The following is a 21,655-nucleotide window of genomic DNA, read 5'->3' on the forward strand; positions in this document are numbered from 1 at the left end:
TTAGCAACTAAGGCCATGTTGCTCCGTGGATATGCTGTGGTCATTCCCTGCCCTTTCCGCATCCTCCATATTTGGTGGGCATGGGCTCGAACCCTGGTCTAATCAAGAAGCGTGTGCTACGCACTGCTGCTCCTGGCTATGGAGGCACCTTCAATTAATTCTCCACTCATCTACAATAAAGAATAATGATGATTGCTAATTAGCAAAAAAAAAAAAAAGCGGAACAAATCGAGAAAAGTGAAGAGATGTGCATCTTGTAGTATAGTTATAAAACTTACCTTAATGCTAAATATTTGTCGATTTGATGAGATAGGCTTAATTTCACAGCAAAAGAAATAAGAGAACACACCCAAAGCACCTTCCACTCACTAATTCTGCCAAAAAAAGTGACTACTAAACATCTCGGGTGACTCCAAAGCTGAGAGTGGGGAGCTCCTAGAAACGTTGCTATGGTCGTAAAAATTACGAAGTAGTTTAGCAGCCTTTACTTTGCTTAGTAGTCTAGTGTTAACTACTGACTGTTATTTTCCTTGAACAGAAGTCAAGCTTACAGGTCTATAGTTGCTCACGTTACCCTTCGATTTCCTTTCGTGAATGACTCATTTGCACACCTACAATCTATAGGAGCCGCCCGTAAATCTTAGGATACACTCATAATTATGGAGCTCCATGGGTTTGCTTTCCTCTTTTGTTGTTTCTTTTAATATAACTGTCATCCTATCAGCCCAGGTGCTGTATTTACTTTTAGCTTCAGCAATTTCTCTTCCACTTTCTTCTCAGTTATAAAAAACATTCATTTAGCTTCCAGGTGTATTTGTGGTGTTCCCACCCCCAAAACCTTCATGTGAATGTAGAATATGAATGTAGATACAAAATATTATTTAATTTGTAATAGTCATGTCATTGATATCTGGTTGGCCAATGTTGTTCATCGTTGTCCTTCTAGTGTTAACATAAGCATAGAATTCTTTGCATTTTTTTCCTTTTCTCCTTAAGTACAAACTGGTTTATACAAACTTGCCTATCGTCAAGTACAAGCTAGTACAAAATAATATAGGATGTGTAAACAATATTGGCCTACCCTAATATTAGGATAGGCCAATAGCAAAATAATATATTGGAAACTGACCTTCACAAACCCATGTGACGGTGTTGTTCTGGTCATTCTCATTCAAAACTGTTAATATTGTAAGACTATTGATGATTGGGGAGGATACAAAGCTTGTGACTGCTGTAATGATGAATAAATGTGATACATTTACTGACAACTTTCACATTGGTCATTCCTGGAACTTTCTGGCCACACCTGATATTCATATGTATACTAAGCACATTTGTAATATACACACACTGGTAAAATTTTTGTATACGCCAGAAAACAATTTTTCTCTGTAAAACAAACACACTAAACTGCATTGTAAAATCACTATTTGGATAACTGTAATTACTTGACAGTTAGATAATTCTCCAGATGTTTTGTAATCCTTTGGTTCCTTCTGTGGTTATGTACACAAGTTGGAGTTATTTCTAGTAAAGGTACCATTTTATCTAGAACTCTCCTGAGTCTTGCTGCTGAAGATGAGTATTGGAGCAACAGACTTTACTTTACAAGAAATAAGATAAGATTTGGTTTTAGAAGTATCTTCCCATTAGAAAATTACCCTGAGACCAGCATTTTAGGAACCGATGTATTATTATCAACAAAGAAGAGACTGTTTCTACAGGGATGGGATACACTTAAATAGAAAGGGTGCAAGAATATTTGCTGATGCTATCGAGGCAGTGTTAAGTGGGTCAGGAAACTGCTGGCTTGGGGGGGGATACAAGGACTAATAGATTAACAGTAGCCACTGGCAGAGGTAAAAGTGATGATTCTTGCACCGCTTCTATTGGAATGAGCAGCAGACTGGAAAACAAGATCCTTTGGTTCCTTCTGTGGTTATGTACACAAGTTGGAGTTATTTCTAGTAAAGGTACCATTTTATCTAGAACTCTCCTGAGTCTTGCTGCTGAAGATGAGTATTGGAGCAACAGACTTTACTTTACAAGAAATAAGATAAGATTTGGTTTTAGAAGTATCTTCCCATTAGAAAATTACCCTGAGACCAGCATTTTAGGAACCGATGTATTATTATCAACAAAGAAGAGACTGTTTCTACAGGGATGGGATACACTTAAATAGAAAGGGTGCAAGAATATTTGCTGATGCTATCGAGGCAGTGTTAAGTGGGTCAGGAAACTGCTAGCTTGGGGGGGGGATACAAGGACTAATAGATTAACAGTAGCCACTGGCAGAGGTAAAAGTGATGATTCTTGCGCTGCTTCTATTGGAATGAGCAGCAGACCGGAAAACAAGATGCAAGATATTTCAGAGACTGCTGGGAGTCATTGTGATACAAGTAAACACATGGGTTGTGTTAGGGTAGCTAAGAATAGGAACAGGTGCATGTTACACAAATGCTAGGAGTTTGGTAAATAAATTTGATGAATTTGAGGCGTTGGTCAAAACATCAAAGGCAGATATTGTTGGGATATCAAAGACGTGGTGTCACACAAACATAAGGAATGTAGAACTGGAATTTGGGGAGTACAATGTGTACAGGAAGGGAGGAGGGATTATGCTATTAGTTAAGAAATGCATAAAATCCAAGGAAGTGCAGCCAGTCGACATTGCTGGACAGGGCAGGGTCGAGTCAGTTTGGTGTGACATAAGCACTGGGAGATCAAAATTGAGTAGGAGTGTGTTATAGGCTTAATGATTCTGATGAGTATAATAAAAAACTGTACAGGGAAATAGTGGGCCAGTAATTCAGAGAGTCTTACAATGGGGGATTTTAATTTCCCAGATACTGGAATTTGTGGGTTGGTCACTCACACACTAGCAAGGCTTTTGTGGATTTATTGGATGATTGTTTTCTACATCAGTATGTTCGGGAGGCAACTAGAGGGAGTAATACTCTTGATCTGATTATCAGTAGTGATTCCTCATGCATTAAGAATGTGCAGATAAAGGAACCACTAGGTGGCAGTGATCACAGTATGCTCAAGTGGGATTTACTCAAAGAGGTAACTACCATTAGAGGTAAAGTGAAGAGTTTTTGTTTTTGTAAAGGTGACTATGGAGGTCTGAGACTGTATTTAAATTCTATATGGTGGGACCCACTGATGATGTTACCAACAGCAAATTCAAAATGGTAAGCATTCAAAGAATTAATCTTGGAAACTACTAGGCTTTACATACCAACTAAGAAATATTGTTTAAGGTTTAGGCCTAAATGAATGTCAGATGAGCTAATGAGACATATGGCAGAGAAAAAAATGCATGAGATACATATAAATTAATGGGTAACATGGAATCTTATGATAGATATAAGCTGGTCTGTAACCAAGTCACAAAGGCGATTAGGCAGGCAAAGGCAGATTATGAGAAATCTTTGGCAAAGGATGCAAAGAAAAACAGCAAAGAGTTCTTTACCTGTGTAAACTCTAGAAGGAATGGGATGAATCAGATTGGTCCACTGGATATTAATGGTTCAACTGTTGATGCTGCTTAGGTGGCTAACAAACTAAATGAGTATTTTGCATCTACATTCACACATGAGGAGTTATTCGGGGAGGGGAATGCCAGAGGTGAATTAAACTCTGTTAGTGAGCTAGATGATTTTGTAATAACTGAGATGAAAGTGGAGGAGAAATTGTTGAAGATAAACATAAAAAAGGCACCTCAGGGTGGATGGAATCTGTCCAGTTATATTAAAGGTGGCAGCAAAGGAAGTAAGCAAACCCTTAGCCATAATTATGAGAGCTTCCTTGAACTCAGGGGAGAGGTACCCATGGACTGGAGATGTACAAAAGTGACCCTAATTCACAAAGGTTCACAGTTATTATAGAACTGTTAGTTCTATAATAACTTCTGTTCCAGGTAAATTAATGGAGGCACTGGTTAAAGAAGCATTGCAGGATCATCTAGACAAGACTTCAGTTATAGCTTGGACACAGCATGGTTTTGTTAAGTGTAAGTCTTGCCTAACCAATTTGATTGGATACTATGATGTGGTCACAAAGGAACTGGATGCAGGGAATAACTTTGATATCATATATTTGGATCTTAGAAAGGCTTTTAATACTGTTGCACATGGAAGACTGCTGAAGAAATTGGAGCGGTGTGGTATTGGAGGCAAATTGCTGATATGGATAAAGGGATGGTTGAGTGGGAGTAGACAGAGTGGTAATCAATGGACACTGCTCTTCGTGCATTAATGTTATTAGTGGAGTCCCTCATGGTTCAGGTTGGGTCCATTGTTGTTTTTTGTATTTATAAATAATATTGATGATTGTATATCAGGCTTAATGTCCAAGTTTGCAGACAACACAAAGGTTGGAAGGGTTGTCACTGACAGTACGCTGCTGCAACAGGATCTAGAAAAAGTTGAGGGATGGGCTGAGAGGTGGCAAATGAAGTTTAACATTGACAAATGTAAAGTACTACGTATGGGAAGCAGTAACCCCAGAGTAACGTATCAACTCTGTGGTACTACACTGACAGTGGTAGAGAATGAAAAGGACCTGGGGGTAATTGTGTAGGCAGATATGAAGTTTTCTGAGCAGTACAGATGGTCTGCAAGAGTAGCTCATGGTGTCTTGTCAATGATATACAGGAATTTTTCTAGCAGGGATAAGGAGGTGATTATCCCCTTGTATAAGGCAATGGTCAGGCCACCTCTTGAGTACTGTATACAGGTCTTCTCATTTTAAGAAGGATATACAGCTGTTGGAATGAATAGAGAGAAGGGCAACAAGATTAGTGAATGGAATGAAGGATTGCTCTTACGAAGAAAGGCTTAAGTTTTGCAGATTACAGTGTTTGTAGAGTTGGCACCTGCGAGGTGATCTGATTGAGGTGTATAATGCCTTGAATGGTTTGAGCATGCTTAGTGCTGATGGGATTCTTTCTCTTGCTCAGAATAATCACCTGAGAGGCCATAAATTCAAATTGAAGAAAGAGAGTTGTAGGATAGATGTGCAGAAATTTGCCTTTAGCCAGCAGGTAGTTGATCGGTGGAACAGACTTCCATCTTTTGTTGTGGAAGCTGATAGCCTAAATAAATTTAAGTCTGAGCTGGACAGGTATTTGGGAAAAAAGGAGGGTTGAAATCAGAGCTTTTTTTTTTTTTTTTTTTTTGCTGATGATATGATGCATAAGCTTGCTTTCTTGCATAGTATGCCTCTACTGATGCTAAAGTGCTACTGTCTTACATCCATGGAGAAAAGAATGTAAAAAAGTTGGCAAAAGAACAGAACATTAGTTAATTCCAACTTTAGTTGAGAAATTAAAGATAGCCATCTACTATTACATGTGGTGTATAGTCATATAGAAAACTGGCTGTGTACAAATTGCAAAAAAATTAAATTACGAAGTAGACAAGAAGTTCACGTTTGGTGAATAGTCAAAAGCTATTTACAAACTGCAAAAAACAAAAAGTAGACTTAAGATGGAAGCTTTCTTAGAATACCTTTATGCCAAACATGAAGGTCTTTGAAATGTAAAGACTAGTTGCTTGAGTTTTTCCAATGTTTTATATGTAATTTGTCCAAATATATTATTGAAAGTAATGAGCATATTTATTTTAAAAAAGGAAGGTTCAAAAATAAACAAATAGTTCCAGAAATACCTTAAATTTATCACTCTTTCAAAAATCACCAGAAAAATCTATTCATTTCTTTTATTGCTGGAAAAGGTTGGAAATACTTCTACAGTACAAAAATCCGTTTTGGTTCCTCGTAACCACATAAACATGCCTTCTTTGATTGCATCATTGTTCTTGTTGTGCTTGTTCTTCTCATGCGTGTGGAAAGGTAATAGTCTGAAGGGGAAGGGTCAACTCCAGTCTGTGGGGGGGGGGCAGTACTTAGCCGAAATCTGCAGTTGTCTATGTGAATTTGTGTTCATGTTGTGATATATGATAACATGTTTCATCTGATTCTTTTCATATAGTATGGGAGTTTGATGGTAATATGAACTTGGTGAGCAGCATTGATTTCTCATTCCCCTCATCTCTCCCTGTGGCAGAAAATCAGTCTGCATCCCTCAGTATTCCAAAGGATTGTCCCAAAATTTTGCTAGTCAAGGGTACTGTTCTTGGCATCTTTTTTGAGGGATGTGATGTGATGCTTTTCTGTGCTTTTGTCTTTTCATTTTCCACATCAAAAGTATTGAACCCAGTTTTCACTCCAATGACAATCTTTAGCATGAAGTTATTCCCTTCAGCAGCCTGGTGTTCAAGATACTGTGATGACATATATCTGTATGTATGGGGTTTTTTTTGTTCTCATCTGTAAGAATGCGAGGAGCCTAATGAGCACAGACCTTTTGTATTCAAGGCCTCTATCATTTCTTCTGTTGCATTTTGTTCAATGTTCAGGCATGATGAGATTATACTCATAATTATCTTTTGGCTATCTTTCTTGAAAGTGTCAATCTTCTGCTTGTTGGGTCACTAATCTCTTCTCAGTCAGCCACAGCACTGCTGATTAGCAAAGGCTCACATCTGGTAACCCCGGGGGCTCACATCTGGTGAGTATGGGCTTGGCACACCCAGGGTCCTGAGCTGGATATCATCATTCTTCTCCTTCTTGATGATTTCCTTCTACTTTTGACTCTTTGTCTCTTAGGGTAACTCGGGATTTTTTTTTTTTTTTTTTTTTTTCTGGCGCAGCATAAGCCTTGGGCTTCCTTGCACCATATGGCTATTAATAATAATAATTCCCATCCTTGCATTGTTTCACCCACCTGCTGACACTACTGTTATCCATGCAGTCATACTTATACAAAATATTTAGAAGTTTTTCATAGATGGTTGCTGCCAAGTTTCTCTCCTTCACAAGATATTCAATCACTGCATGCAGATGAAATGATTCATAGTCCTTTGTTCACAGCATGATGACAAGTGTTGTGCATATGCTGACTCAGCATTCTTAACCTTTCTTTTAGGTATATATCTACAGGTAATCCCCATATAACATGGTAGTTAGGTTCCTATAAAATCTCATGTAGTGCAAAACAGTGTTATATGGGACTAAGAACCATTACAAAAGGGGGGGGTTATGTTCTAAAAGCTTACAAAAATACACAATTTTTTTATAATTATTGGAAACTTAATTTTTATTAAGAATGGTAATAACTAAAGAAACATCTTACAAACTGTGATATATATATGTTCATTTAATTTTCTTCCTCTTCATTGCTGTTAAGTACAATCAAACGAGAATGTTTTCTCTGCTGCAGAATATCTTCACCTTCTGAACTTTCTTCTGCAGCATCTAGGTTTTGGGTATCTTCTGCTCTCTTTAAAAGATCAGTAATTGGGTTTGCTTACTTGATTAGGGCTTTGTAAATTTCATGGTATTGAGCTAAGACTGTTCGAAGCTCCCTTTTGAACTTCGTGCTCCTTTCAGTCAAAGGATTTGCATTCAAAAAATAAGATTCTAATTGCTTGGCTAATCTTATGCTTTTTATTCATGGTGGAAATGGCACCTCCGATACTATTTCCACCATGATTTATTTCCACCATTACCACAAGTGGATTTAAATGGCATCGGAGGTTTACCTCTGATGCCATTGAATTGAATTTAAATCGAAGGTTTAACTCCAATGCCATTTAAATCTGCTTCACCAGCTTTTTTTTCCTGCCAGTAATTCTTGAACGTCTTCAGTAGTCATCATCAAAACCTTCTTCTCCTATCGACTTAGCAAGTTCTACTATCGCACCAGAGTCAATTCATTTGGGAAATATGGTCGAACCGGCTTTCTGCCGGTTCGACCATATTTTCCAAATGAATTGACTCTGGCCATATATTTTTCCAACTTGCATTTAATGTTGATGGTTTTATTTCTTTGAGCAAATAAAGCTATGATTCCATACAGTACAATTGAAAATGTTTCCAAACCTCCATCACTTCAATAGATTTGGAATCAATTTTTTCCAAAATCCATTGTAATGATTCTTTGATATAATGAGTTTTGAAGGTAGATATAATGCCTTGATCTAATGTCTGAATTAATGAAATTGTATTAGATGGTAGGAACATTACTTCAGCATTTGGATGACAAATCTTTTGGATGGCCTGGCACATTATCCAATAGTAATAAAACTTTTAAATCTAGATTTTTCCACTTTAAATAGATTTCCACAGCTGGCACAAAACAATTTAGAAATTATTCTTTAAATAAATTGGCAGTTACCCAAGCTTTTTTTATTTGGTTTTCAACATACCTACCGGTAACATATTTTTATTTACACCTTTCGTTGCATGAGGATTAGAGGATTTATAAACTAGCATAGGTTTTATCATGTAATCTCCTAATGCATTACTGCACATAAGTAACGTTACATGATCTTTTGATGCCTTAAAACCTGGTGCAGTTTTCCCTTTCTTTTTTTTTTTTTTTTTTTTTTGAAATAAATGTTCTGGTCATTTTTTTCCATCAAAGGGGGTGGGTCGGCATTGAAAACTTGATGTTGTGTGTATCCGTGCTCTTCAATAATTTTATGGAATTCCTCTGTATACTTTTTGGCAGCTTCATTATCAGCCGATGCACTTTCCCCTTGAATTCTTATGTTATGTAATGAGAAGTGGTTTTTAAATTGCTCAAACCAACCTTTACTGGCAACAAATTCTGAGTTAACAGAAGATTCTGCATTTTCTTTTAAATGGTTATAAATTTTTAGCACATTTTTGTTTAAGTACATCGCCGTCTGATGGGATACATTTTTTACTGCTATCATCAATATCAATCAATCCAAATACCGAGTGCTTTTTCGATTTTCTCAATTATTGGCACTCGGGAACAAGCTATCGTATTTGTGAAAATGAAAGATCCTGCAGCAATAGCAGTTCTAATTTTCTGTTCATTTTTCTTTATGGTCCAGATTGTTACTTCATTTAATTTAAACTTTTTGCAACATATGATACCTTTCCCCTTTTTTTAAGATGATCCAAAATTTGTATTTTTGATTCTAGAGAAATAGTTTCTTTTAAGCGGTGTTTTTTTTTTTGCTTTCCTTAGGCCTAATTTAGGCCTGGAATTTAATTCACAACAAAGAAATTATTCCAATACGGATCTTAAGAACAAAGTTTAGTAATACATTACTGAAAAATTTTATAAACGATCAAATAAAAACCAAAATAACCTTAAAAAACTTAAAAGGCATGAACTGCATGCTTTGAAGTCACAATTTTTTATGGTCTCGAACAAGCACAAGTTCAATAACACAGAACATCATGGGAATTTCCCAACAAAATAAAACTTGTTAGAGTGAAACCGAGTACTGTGTTGTGAGAGTATTGCCACAATTTATCAGTCATGTTAGAGTGAAACTGTTGTAGAAGTACTGTGTTATACGGGGGTTGCCTGACCTGTGTATATATGTATTTATTTATTTATTATTATTTTTAAAGGTTGTTCCAGTTGTGTTTCGAACAGTATATAAGTTTATGTATGAATTGTCTTAATCTTCCAATAAGTGCTCCCACCCCCTTATCTATGTTTAAGTAATCGTAGACAGTTCGTAATAGATGGCAGCAGGGGGCACCTCCATAGCCAGGTGGGCAGGAGCAGCAGTGTGTAGCACACTCTTCTTGATTAGATCGGGGTTCGAGCCCATGACTACCAAATACAGAGGATGCGGAAATGTCAGGGAAAATATCCCCGGAGCAATATGGCCTTAGTTGCTAATGCTTCTAAAAACCAAATAACAAACAGATGGCAGCAGTGTCAGACTAGTAGGTTTTGACAGCACAAAAATTGCTTTTGAAATGAGAGAAGAATATTGCATTTTTAGATCCAAAAGTTGATGAAATTGAATCAAATGATATACAGGGTGGCTCAAAAATACACGGCATAACTTCAGGGATGAGTTCCTCATATGTAGACAATAAAAATATTTTATATCAACATAGTTCCAGAAATGCTTGGTTCCCGAGTTATTAACCAGAATGTCCTATCTCCCGCAGGTGATTTCCTTCATCACAAGGTACTGACAGAATCTGGTGGTTTTCCATTCCGACCATGTACTCAAATCAGGAGCAGGTGGATATGCACTTTATGTACGGTTTGGCGGATGGCAATGCTCTGGAGGCTTGTCGTTTGTACCACGAAAGATTCCCAGAATGAAGATGTCCAGACAGGAAAACGTTTGAAGGTATCCATCGCCGCCTTTGTGAACATGGGACCTTTACATCTCATGCTGCCGATAGAGGACGACCAAGATCTACGACTCCTGAAGTAGAGGGGGTGGACCAACTGCCTGGCCTCCACGCTCACTGATTTAAACCTACTAGATTTCTTTTTGTGGGGCCATTTAAAGTCATTGGTGTGTTTGACTCCGGTAGCTGATGTGGAAACTCCGCAATCAAATTGTGGCAGGTTGTGAGACAGTACGAAACATGCCAGGAATTTGGCATGAATTTGGCGACGTCTTATGGACTCATCTTCACGAGTCCATAAGACGGCGATGTGAGGCTTGTATTCAGGCGGAAGGTGGACATTTTGAATAAATCTATAAGGTTGATATGAACAGTTAAATGTCATAGACAGACCTTCAAAACTTGGAAACCAAGCATTTCCGGAACTACGTTGATATAAAATATTTTTATTGTCTACATATGAGGAACTCATTCCTGAAGTTATGCTGTGTATTTTTGTGACACCCTGTATATATAAATAGATGTACAAGATGTACAACAACTTCTCACTTGATTATCAATAGGATTATGGAATTGAAGATAATGAAAGCAAAATGTAAGAAAACTGTGTATTAGAACATGTAAGAAACCTGTTTATTAGGAAACAGTTCTCATTGAGAATTAATAATTTTTAAAGGTAATTGTAAAAGTATTGCCAAATTATGTGCTCTTAAATATATTTAAGAAAATTAATTTATTAATTATGGATATAATTATTGTAGTTTCTTAACTTGTTTCATTCTTATAGGCGTGAAAGATTATAAACTGACACAATGGCAGCTCAGGTCAGACTCAACTTTTATATGAAATTGACTATAAAGTTTTCATATTTTCTTATTTTTTTATTGAGTTATTTTTTATTTTCAAGATTTGCATCTCAGAAATATAAAAATATAAAATAATTAATGCTTATTCAAATTACTCAAATATTTCAAGATAAACTCTGCAACACAATCACTTGTTGTTCCTTGAATAGTACATTAGGTTATTGTTTGCTGAAAGAAAAAAAAATTGCTTGTACCCTGTATGCATGAAAGATGTTTTATGTGTAAACATCTTTGATAACACCTACTAAATTTCGAACAGCTAGAACCGAAATCACGAACGATGTAATTTATACTTACTCTCCCGAATCAATGTTAGTGATAAATAGGATACACACGGCCATTGCTTACTCTACTGAATCAACGTTTGGAAGAGGTTAATCTATAGCCTAATTACCCATTTGATTGTAGCCATTTGTTGAATAGTATGACTGCAACAATACAAATATTTGTATTGTTACACTCATACTATCATGTTGGATCACGTTACTCTGCCATGCTTTGTCACAAATTACATATGCAGTGCTATGAGATCTGTAAGAAACTACAGTTTTCCTCATAATATGCAATCAAAACTGACTTGGCTCAGGATCTCAATGAGTACAAGCAAGAGATGGTAACACTGCACATTCCATTTCACAATGAGGAAACAGAGATACTGTGAGAGATGAAATATGTCAAGGTCTACAATGACAACGAAGAGCTCATACTAGATCGTAAATTGTATGAATCGGGCTTGGACATTCACAAAATGATTGAAGTATGTAAGACGTGTCAAGACAACGACAGTGATCCTAATGAAGCATGTAGTAATGACCTGCATAGCCTTGTAACGTGGCTGCGAGAAGAAGACCCCTTTCAAAACTTTTACAATCATCCAAACAGCGAGATGAATGAGGATCTAAAGCTCGCCATGCTCAATGTTAGTGAATAATGAAACAGCGCACTTAAAAAAGAAACGTGCAAACTTGATCACCAACGAGGACATCTGCAACTTAATGAGAATGGCCAATGACAAGCAAAAGATTCTACTCATACATGTAATTTGGAGTCTGTTATCTCCCAATCGCGAACTGGTTTAAATATTCTTGACCCGCCTAGCTGGTTGCGAAAAAATGTTTATGATTCGTCTCTTAATGGAAATATACAACCCTTCAGTAATACAGATGGGTACTGTAACGCCTACATTACATGCGCTTCTATTGGTAAGGCTGAAGTGCATGTAATGTAATGATCTTGGATGTGCTTAGAGCTGGTTTATGCCAGCTCTGAGTACATTCAAAATCACTGCCCGCCAGATATCCATTTCTCTGGTTACCAAAAGGTTTCTGCCACTGGTGGCAGTGGTTAGCTCAAAGCCACCTAAGTGGTATGCCCTGAATCATAAACATTTCTCTGCATCCAGCTGGTTTATGCCAGCTCTGAGCACATCCAAGATCACCTCCCATGATCCTTTGCGCAATCTCCTCTCCCGACTCCATTTTTCTTTGTTACGAAATGGAAATTACGTCAAATGACACCATTTCTGCGTCACAAAATCTTGACAAATTGATTTTACTACCGTCCAAAATGTAGTAGGTGCTGCCAAAGGTGTTTATACATCAAAAAAGGACATGAAAAGTTAAAAACTGAAGGATATCAGTGAACACAGGAATGTTTTTTCCTGTGTTCAAATAAGTGAACACAGGAAAAAACATTGTATTCAGTAGAAACTTGCTTGGGTATTATGATGGAGCTATGGCACATGAGGTCTGTTACTTTTAAACATTTTTCACATTCTCAATCCAATCAAGTTTTCCAGATCCATTGGATTCTTCACTGCTCCTCATTGAGGGCATCACCTAACTTCTGTAGTGTTACAAGATATGCTGTTAGGGAATGGTCACTGAGTCAGTTGAGAGAAAGATTGCCAGTCTATGTTCTCTATATCGTTATCACTCAACATGTTGCAACTTGGCCTTGTGAGGTCAGGCATTACCTCTAAAAGTGACAGTGTGGCTGTTTTGGATCTCATCTATACTTTAAATTCATCAGCAGTCAGGTCTTGATAATATAGTAGTTCTTATGTGACCAACATTGCTTCTTCAGACAATCAGTTTATCTCATCACCATAAACATACACATCAAGTAGATGCCATTCCTGCTTGAGGAAAGGATTTTTACATATGAAACAACGATATGAGCTTGTCATTGAAAATGAGTTGGTTTAAGTGATTCTACCAGAGTTCAGTATAATTCTCCTGGTCGTACAAATTCTAATCAGTATGATTAGAATTTGTTCATGAGAAATATCCCAAACAGTTGGTATAGACAATTTGCTGAACAACAGTATTAATAATTGGTAAATAATGGAGTAAACAGGTTTGAGGATTGTGTCCCCTCCCCCACACACACTATTTTACTGGAGAGTATTTGTTTGTACAATGTCCTGTGGCTTCATGTGGGTTTCTGTAATTATCATGCATGCCTAGAAATATTTTGTTACCGTTAATTTGTGACTGAAATCTTAACTTGTGTATATTTGAAAAATAATGTTTCATTATTTTTCAAATATACACTCTGAAAAGGAAGGAAAGTCTAGGATTATTTCTGAATTTCAAAACAAAAACAAAACTATATAGATTGAAAAGGAAACAGACTTATGTTACTCACTTTATAAGTGGCTACCTTTCATATTAACTGGTTTATACTCTATTCTTTTCCTTGTTAGACACTTATGCTTTATCTTTTAAGAAAGTAAACATTATCAATGTAAATAAATATCCTCAGAGAACATGCAAAAATTAACAATGATTAGTGACTTTTTGAACAGAAGTTTAACTGTTAGTTTTTTCTTTCATGCAGCCTTTAACTTTAAAAGAACTTTAGAGATTGTCTGCTGATATACAGTATTAACGTCTTGCATCAGAAACAGTTTGCACTTTTTTATATATAGCTACCATTAGCCTAGTTAAATACAACAAGCATTTTTAGATAAAAAGGAAAGGTCCTACTTTATGATCTGGATACATCAAAGTGACTTTCCTGTACAGTTCTAGAACATTTTTGCTTAAAAATAACATCCTCTATCCTTTAAGATTGTTTTTCTTCTTGTTTTTTGAACGTATTTCCTTTTTGTTTTTCAGATATATTCCCTTCTTGTTTTTCTTATGTATATCAAGCTTTCAATTGAAGCTGAGTATACATAAGCATAACTTATTTACCATTAAATTAAATGTAGTCTATTTCATTAACAGAGGACAATTTGTTGCTGATGTTTTCTTTGAGCAACAAATTGTCACTCAAATGTTCTAAGAATTTGTTGACAAATTGTCACCAAAATGTCCCAAGAATTTGTCAACAAATTGGCAACAAATTCTTAAGATGACGGTAAATTAACACTTTTTGACCTTATTATTTAACTCGCACATCTGATAAGCTGCAAATGCTGCACTTTAATGGGGGGGGGGGGGGCAACTACTCTTTCATTTTCATGTCTTTCCATTCCTCTGTAACTCTAAGACAAGCAGTGCTATCCACAGGTAGTGGCAGTTAGCAAATGTGGGAGCACATATTTGATACTCTGACATGAAAGGCATAATTTTGCACCTAATAATAACTGTTATCTACAACATAAAAGGTATGTAATTACAAAAAAATATTATATTTCTTTTAGATGCTAAATATTCTTTTAGCACAGGTATATCAGGAAATGGAAATTGGTGAAATAATGAGCGTTTTAATCTGCATCGAGTGTAATCTGCCTTTAATTTCTTAAAACAGCAGTTCCCAAACACTGAGATTTATGGACCCCTTCAAAAATCAAAACAAGTTCACGGATCCTTATAGATATACGCCGACGAGCCAAAACATTATGACCACCTACCTAATAAGATGTAATGTGTCTTGTGGTATCTAGTACTAACCTGTAATCAACAGATCCTTTAACTCCTGTAAGGTCCGTGGTTGAGACGTCGAAGATCGGAGTTGCTGTTCCAACACAAACCACAGATGCCCGATGGGATTGATGTTTGGAGAATTTGGAGGCCAGGGCAACCTGGAAGTCTTCCTTGTGTTCCGCGAACCAGTCGCAAACAATCTGGGCGGTGTGGCATGTCGCATTATCCTGCTGAAAGACGGCACCACCACCAGAGGGGAAGACCATTGCCACGAAAGGGTGTACCTGGCCAGCAATGATGTTTAGGTGGATGACTGGACCCAGGGTATCCCAGCAGAACATTGCCCAAAGCATGACACCACTGCTACCCACTTGTTTTCATCCCACGGTGCATCCAGGTGGCATCACTTCCCTAGGTAATCGATGCACACGTACCGGCCGTCCACATGGTGCAACAGGAAACACGATTCATCGGACCAGACGACCTCTTCCAATCACTCGAGGTCCAGTTTTGATGCTTGCGTGTCCATTGTAGTCATTGTCGTCGGTGAAAAGTGGTTAGCGTGGGCACTCAGAGCAGCCTGCGGCTATGCAGCCCCATTTTCAGCAGGGTTTGATGTTCTGTGTGTTGTGACACATTACTCCTGTCACGAGCATTCCAATTACCGGCAAGGTGCACCACAGTCTCCCTTCTGTTGCCACTTATGATCTGGGAGAGCCTTTGCTCACCTCGAGCATCCAAAAATTAATCCACCACGAACCTTTCCGGCGGTTCGCGGGTTTCCCTGCTCGGACCACTTTCGGTAGGTCCTAACCACGGCTGACCATGAGCATCCCACCAGCCGTGCCGTTTCAGATATACTCTGACCCAGTTGTTTGGCCTTTGTCAAACTCACTTAAGTCTGCTGCCTTTCCCATCTGAAGAATAAGAGTAACACCGATTAACGGAGCTCAGTATCGGGTGTTTTTTATACCTTGTCCCGACCTTAGTTCACCCGCAGTTGCTTCGATTTGCATAACGACTCGCTGGTCATAATGTTTTGGCTCATTGGGATGTGTGTGTATATATATATATATTTTTTTTTCTTTCTTTCTACATACTTCTGTAATCTCTCTTTCCTTTACGCTCAAACATTCTTACCCAGTGCTTTTTTTTTGTAAAAGAATAGGTGCCGATACTCATTCTTTGCTATCAGGAAAAATTGAAAATTAAAAGGACATGAAATGTACAATACTCTAAAAAATTATTTCCTGATATTGTTACTTTAGTAGTAATGTTTTTGGAATAAGAACACAAATTAAGTATATTAACACAGTTTATTGAGCATAAATTTATTATTTGAGTATACTAGGGGCTGCACTCGCTTCCTTTGATAAAATAAAATACTTAATAGAAGCTTTTGCCACTGTCTCTCTCTCTCTTCCTTAGCTATGAATACATAAATACTTTACATATGGAAATCAAGAATGGTACTGCATGGTCATGTTAGATGAACAAAGCACGTGCAAGAGATTTATCTAGCATGATCATGCTTAAACAGAAGCTTGTTTTAGCACAGTAAAACAAACTTCCGTTATGTACACGTATTTTAGTATTTGTTGTGTGTTACCGCGTACCCTGCATCCCTCTTCTTGCATTGGCTGAATAAAATATCATTAGGAGGAAAATTATTTTAATGTATAGAAAGATGTAAAAAATAAGTAATAAGTAAAAATTAGTAAAAAATTTCATAATAAAGTTTTTATAGAATTTTCCAAATTTTTATTGAGTTCCCATCCAACACACTATGCCGACTTCTTTTCTCTTTTGTGTCTGTTGCTGAATGATGTTTCCGGAGCAGCCACAAATCGATATATTTGCTAGATCAAAGTGTGTCAGCGGTGGGCCTACAATTTTAAGAAATAGTAGTGAAGAAATTGTTTTTGCCATCAACAGAGCTGTGGTTGGGCTGACAATCAGATTCATTTGTGAAAATCCTCATTCACATTCAGTCAATGAAATTGGTATGATACTCAGAGCGTTCATCAAATGCTCTTCAATTTTTCCAAAACCGTCTTTTTGATTAGGTATTCTCAAAATACATGAATTATCTCTCTTTCATTTAACAGAAGCCTAATCGACAATTTTCTAATTTCATTTTCACCAAATGCCAACATTTCGTGTTTAGAAGGTTTTAATACTTCTGTTGTCCTCATTTTCCTTCTCTCGTCATTGATATTGTCACTAGTTCTTAAATTTGAATTTTTTCCTTTAATTTTCTTTTTTCTTTCTTTTTTTTTTTTTTTTTTTTTTTTTTTTAACTATCCAAAATGTTGTCATTCGGATATTCAGCTACTGTGGCCATGTAAACAGAGGTAGGGAAAATTTACGGAAAAATGTGGATAATGCGCTTCCACGAATCAACAGATGATTATTTGTTGGGGTAAAATAAAATCACTCCCTCCTAATCTTGAACAGCATTTTAAATTTGTGTCAATACAGCATTTTAAATTATCAAAAAAGTTTTCTCATTAAATGTTTTGTTTAGTAAATGTAATCATGTATTGTACTTAATAAAATTTTTGAATACAGTAGACTCTCGATTTTCTGGGATAAATGGTAAAATAAAAATCCCGGATAATCGATTTCTCGGTTAATCCAAAAATACAGTCCCTGACTTACGTTCCAGGACTTACATAAGTCGAGTTTTAGTAACTAGGGAATGACTAATAAAATATTGCTCCTATATCCGTGATACGCCAAAATTACAAAAACCACAATATCCTCAGAAGAATGAAGAAAATTAGTTATATATTTTTCAGTTAGTTATATATTTTTTTTTATATATTAGTTATATATATAGAAAAATAGTTATATATTTTTAATTAGTTCAATTAAAAACTTTATCTGGGGACAGCGGTGAGTTGTTGGAGTGGCACATACGAAAAGAAAACATTAAAGGAAGAAATTGTACAGTAAAAACTGATATGTATTTCGTAGCCTTGGTTATTATAGTTGACTTCATTGGTGCCGATCCCTTCACCGCTTCCCGTATTCTGTCTTTTTCCTTTATTATTGTGTTCACTGTTGACACTGACAAATCTATATTCCATGCCATCCTTGTTCGTGTTTGACCATTTTCAAACATCTTTATTTTAATTTTCTGATCTGAATCGATCGCTTTCCTGTTTTTTTTATTTTGATAGATTTACTAGTACCACTGTCACTTATTCTCGTAGTCGGCACCATGATAACTATCAAAATGAAAATTTATGTAAAGAATTTCACTGGGTTATGGCGAAAACTCTATCACCCCACATGAGCTCACATTTTACTAAAACACCTTTCTGGAGGTCACTACCATAAAACAAAAACAATATGCACATTCCGGGTTATTGGGCTTTTCTGTTACTGCAATTCATTATAAACGGGTAGTTTTTGTTGTTATTTGGTTTTTAGGAGCATTAGCATCTAAGGCCATATTGCTCTGGGGATATGCGGTGGTCATTCCCTGACCTTTCTGCATCCTCCGTATTTGGTAGTCACGGGCAGTCCCTGGTCTAGATCAAGAAGCGTGTGCTACGGAAGTGCCATAAATGGGTAGTAAACTCGATCATATTGCATTTGCGATAAGACCGATAGCTGGAATTCTGTAGGATTTTTACGTTATGGTGAAATGTGTGTCCTCTTCACTGAAATCTTCAGCCATATAAAAAAAACTAAATAAATTTTAAAAATCTTTTCTTCATTCCTATTTTTAAGCTTGTGACTCCATATCCTGCTTGTGCAATTTGTGCGTGCTGTGATTGTCTTTATTGATTGCTTATTGTTATTATTCTGTTTTAAATTTTATAATTCTAAAAAATAAAAAAAAATTGAGTGAAAAAAATTAACGTAAGTTCGAAGTTACGTAAGTCGGGGACTTACTACAGTACAGTATATCCAAAAATGTTCAGCAACCTACTTAACCTACTTTTTATCTATCGCCATATTTTGGCGATAGATAAAAAACTTAACACACACTACTCGCGTGTCCAATACAATGCTTCCCTTTATTTTTTTCGATGTCGATTTTAAATCCAATAGCTTCCCTTTATTTTTTAAGATGCTGCGTATTGTTTGGTGGCGCCTCCGCAGCCGGGTGGGCAGGAGCAGCAGTGCGTAGCACATGCTTCTTGATTAGAGCGGAGTTCAAGCCCATGATCACCAAATACGGAGGATGCGGAAAGGTCAGGGAATGACCAACCACCACATCATATCCCCGGAGCAATATGGCCTTAGTTGCTAATGCTCCTAAAAATCAAATAACAAACAGTATCATTTGGCCACCAACATTATTATGATTCATTACAGATTTAACGGATGCACCGTTTTCAAACTTTTGAATAATTGCAAGTTTTTGTTTAATTGAAAGTGCAACTCGTTTACATTTACCCATCATTTTTGCGATTCCTAAACAAAAAAAATTTTCTCTTTGCGGTGCGACAAAACACAACAATCAAAGTAATGCACTAAAACAAACTAAACATTTCTTCTCTCTCTCTCTCTCTCTCTCTTTTTTTTTTTTTTTTTTTTTAGTATCAGGTGTGAAGACAGTGGGGGTTGCAAGATAATAATAACCCAATGACAACTTTATAATGCCTTGCTTGTCGCTTATTTAAGACTTGCAAAACGTCTGTTTATACCTATTCTAGTTACTGAATTTTATGATTTCTGGTTGATTTTTTTTTTATTTGGAGTCTTGAAGTGTCCCGGCGGTAAATCGAGAGTCTGCTCTATTTTCAATTTTAGGTGTATTATTATTTTTATTTATTCACCTTATATTCATCTTAAGCAATGATCCTTTCAGGTTGTAAATTTTCTAAAGTGAGCATTTAAAGGCAGTATTAAAAGTAAGGTATTTTTTTGAAAAACAAAAAGTCATATTTTTATAACTTTAATAAAATCTAAAAAAAGAAATTAGTGACAGATTTGTTACACATAAAAGTATTGAGAATTTGCATTTTTATGCAAATTCCCAGAAAATAAAAAATGGTAACATGAAAACAGAAACTTCCTTTTACATGTAACAAGATATGGAAAATGTAACGCACTAATTTTTCTCAAATCACTCAGTGCGCCCTCCCCCCCAAAGACTAACTAAATCTAACCTGATCTAAATCTAACTAAGACTAACCGAAATCTAACTTTGAGTATGGCCCCTGTATGAGAAAAGGTTGGACACTACTGCAGTAGAAGTTGGGCCAGAGCCCATTGGGAATATCCCTTGATCTGCTCACTGTTCACCAGCGCTACTTCTCCGTTTGTGGGACAGGTGATTGGATAGATTTTACCAGGTACCCCTAAGTTGTAGATTGGTAATCCCTTTAGCCCTCTCAATTCTTGCTTGGCAGCAGCACTAATTTCCTAAATTGCCTGAGGCCACAAGTGCGAACAGTGCATACCCAGTTAAGTCTCTCCTAAGCCGTTCGTTATGTGAAAATTTTCTTCGCTCAACAGAAACTATTTTAAATGTAACTTCAAGGGGATTTCAAAAAAAATTTGCTATAAAAGGAGTTCGTTAAACAGAAGTTTGACTGAGTAATTTAGAATTCTAAAAATGGTTATGTAGTTTTATATAGAAAATATCTTAACAATAGACAGTGAAAAATGCAAATTTAGTTAAATAACTTTAAGCTTATTTGAATAGCAGGTAAATGTGAAAAAAAAAAACGGGGCTATGACCCCAGTTTGGGAAACGGTCTTAAAGAATTACAGATTATTTTCAGATGTTGTGTGGTTAATAAATAAATAAATAAATTTTCTGTTTATACTTTGGGACAACCGAATGGGCAGAGGAGTTCACAAGATAGACAGAATACAAGAAACAACACCATATTCAGCAGTCACGGGCTTGAACCCTGGTCACTCAAGGCACGTGTACTTATGCACCCATGTGCCCTGACCACTCGGCTACGGCGGGTATTTCCTGTACCACTTTTTTAGTGACTATAAAGAAAGACAGCATAACTGGTAAGACAATTGTATACCATTCCTGGATCTCTTGTTAAAGAAATACAATAACTCTCTCCTAATAGAAATAAACAGGAAACCGACAGACACTGATGCTATTTTAAAGTTTAACTCTAATCACCCCATGAACACAAAATAGGCATCCTTAAAAGTTTTGTTCTTAGAACTTTCCAGTTATATAGAGATCAAGCACTCAAAAAAGAAATAAACAGAATTTCCCAAATATTTCGAAACATCGGATACCCATAAAAACTCATTATGAAAACAATTAAAACAACAAAAGAGAAGTATTTCAACATACTCATCTGACAAAGAACCAGAAAAAGATTACATTACCATCCCCTATGTCCCCAAAATTAGTGAACAGATCATAAACATAGCCAAAAAATATGGGTTGTACATCAGTTTTGCAAAAACTAACATCATTTAAAATATGGTGGAAAACCCCTCCACTGCTTCATACCTGATGAAGATCCATTCCACTAAATGGCCAGCATATCATTTACAGTGCAAAGATTTCCAAAAATCACATATTGGACAAACAGGTAGGATACTATTCAAACGAATTAACAAACATAAATATGAAAGCCACAGCCTAATAACAAAAGTGGATCCTGCATTCCATCCTTGCACCAGGTGTGGAATGCAGGATCCACTTTTGTTATTAGGCTGTGGCCTATGCCATTTATGTTTGTTAATTCATTTGAATAATATTCA

General features: G+C 36.4%; 1 protein-coding gene across 1 annotated transcript in view; it reads left to right on the top strand.

Annotated features, from left to right (window-relative positions):
* The window catches only part of LOC150084780 (uncharacterized), a 133,373-nt gene that overhangs the window by 11,499 nt on the left and 100,219 nt on the right, over positions 1 to 21,655 (top strand). Inside the window, exon 2 of the mRNA XM_090376353.1 lies at positions 10,994 to 11,030. Coding sequence (XP_090232479.1) covers positions 11,019 to 11,030 — 12 coding nt within the window. The 5' untranslated portion in view covers positions 10,994 to 11,018. The remainder of the gene's footprint in view (positions 1 to 10,993; positions 11,031 to 21,655) is intronic.

Source organism: Mastigoproctus giganteus, chromosome 6, assembly GCF_048544385.1.
Source record: "Mastigoproctus giganteus isolate SK-2022 chromosome 6, ASM4854438v1, whole genome shotgun sequence".
Taxonomy (NCBI): Eukaryota; Metazoa; Arthropoda; class Arachnida; order Uropygi; family Thelyphonidae; genus Mastigoproctus; species Mastigoproctus giganteus.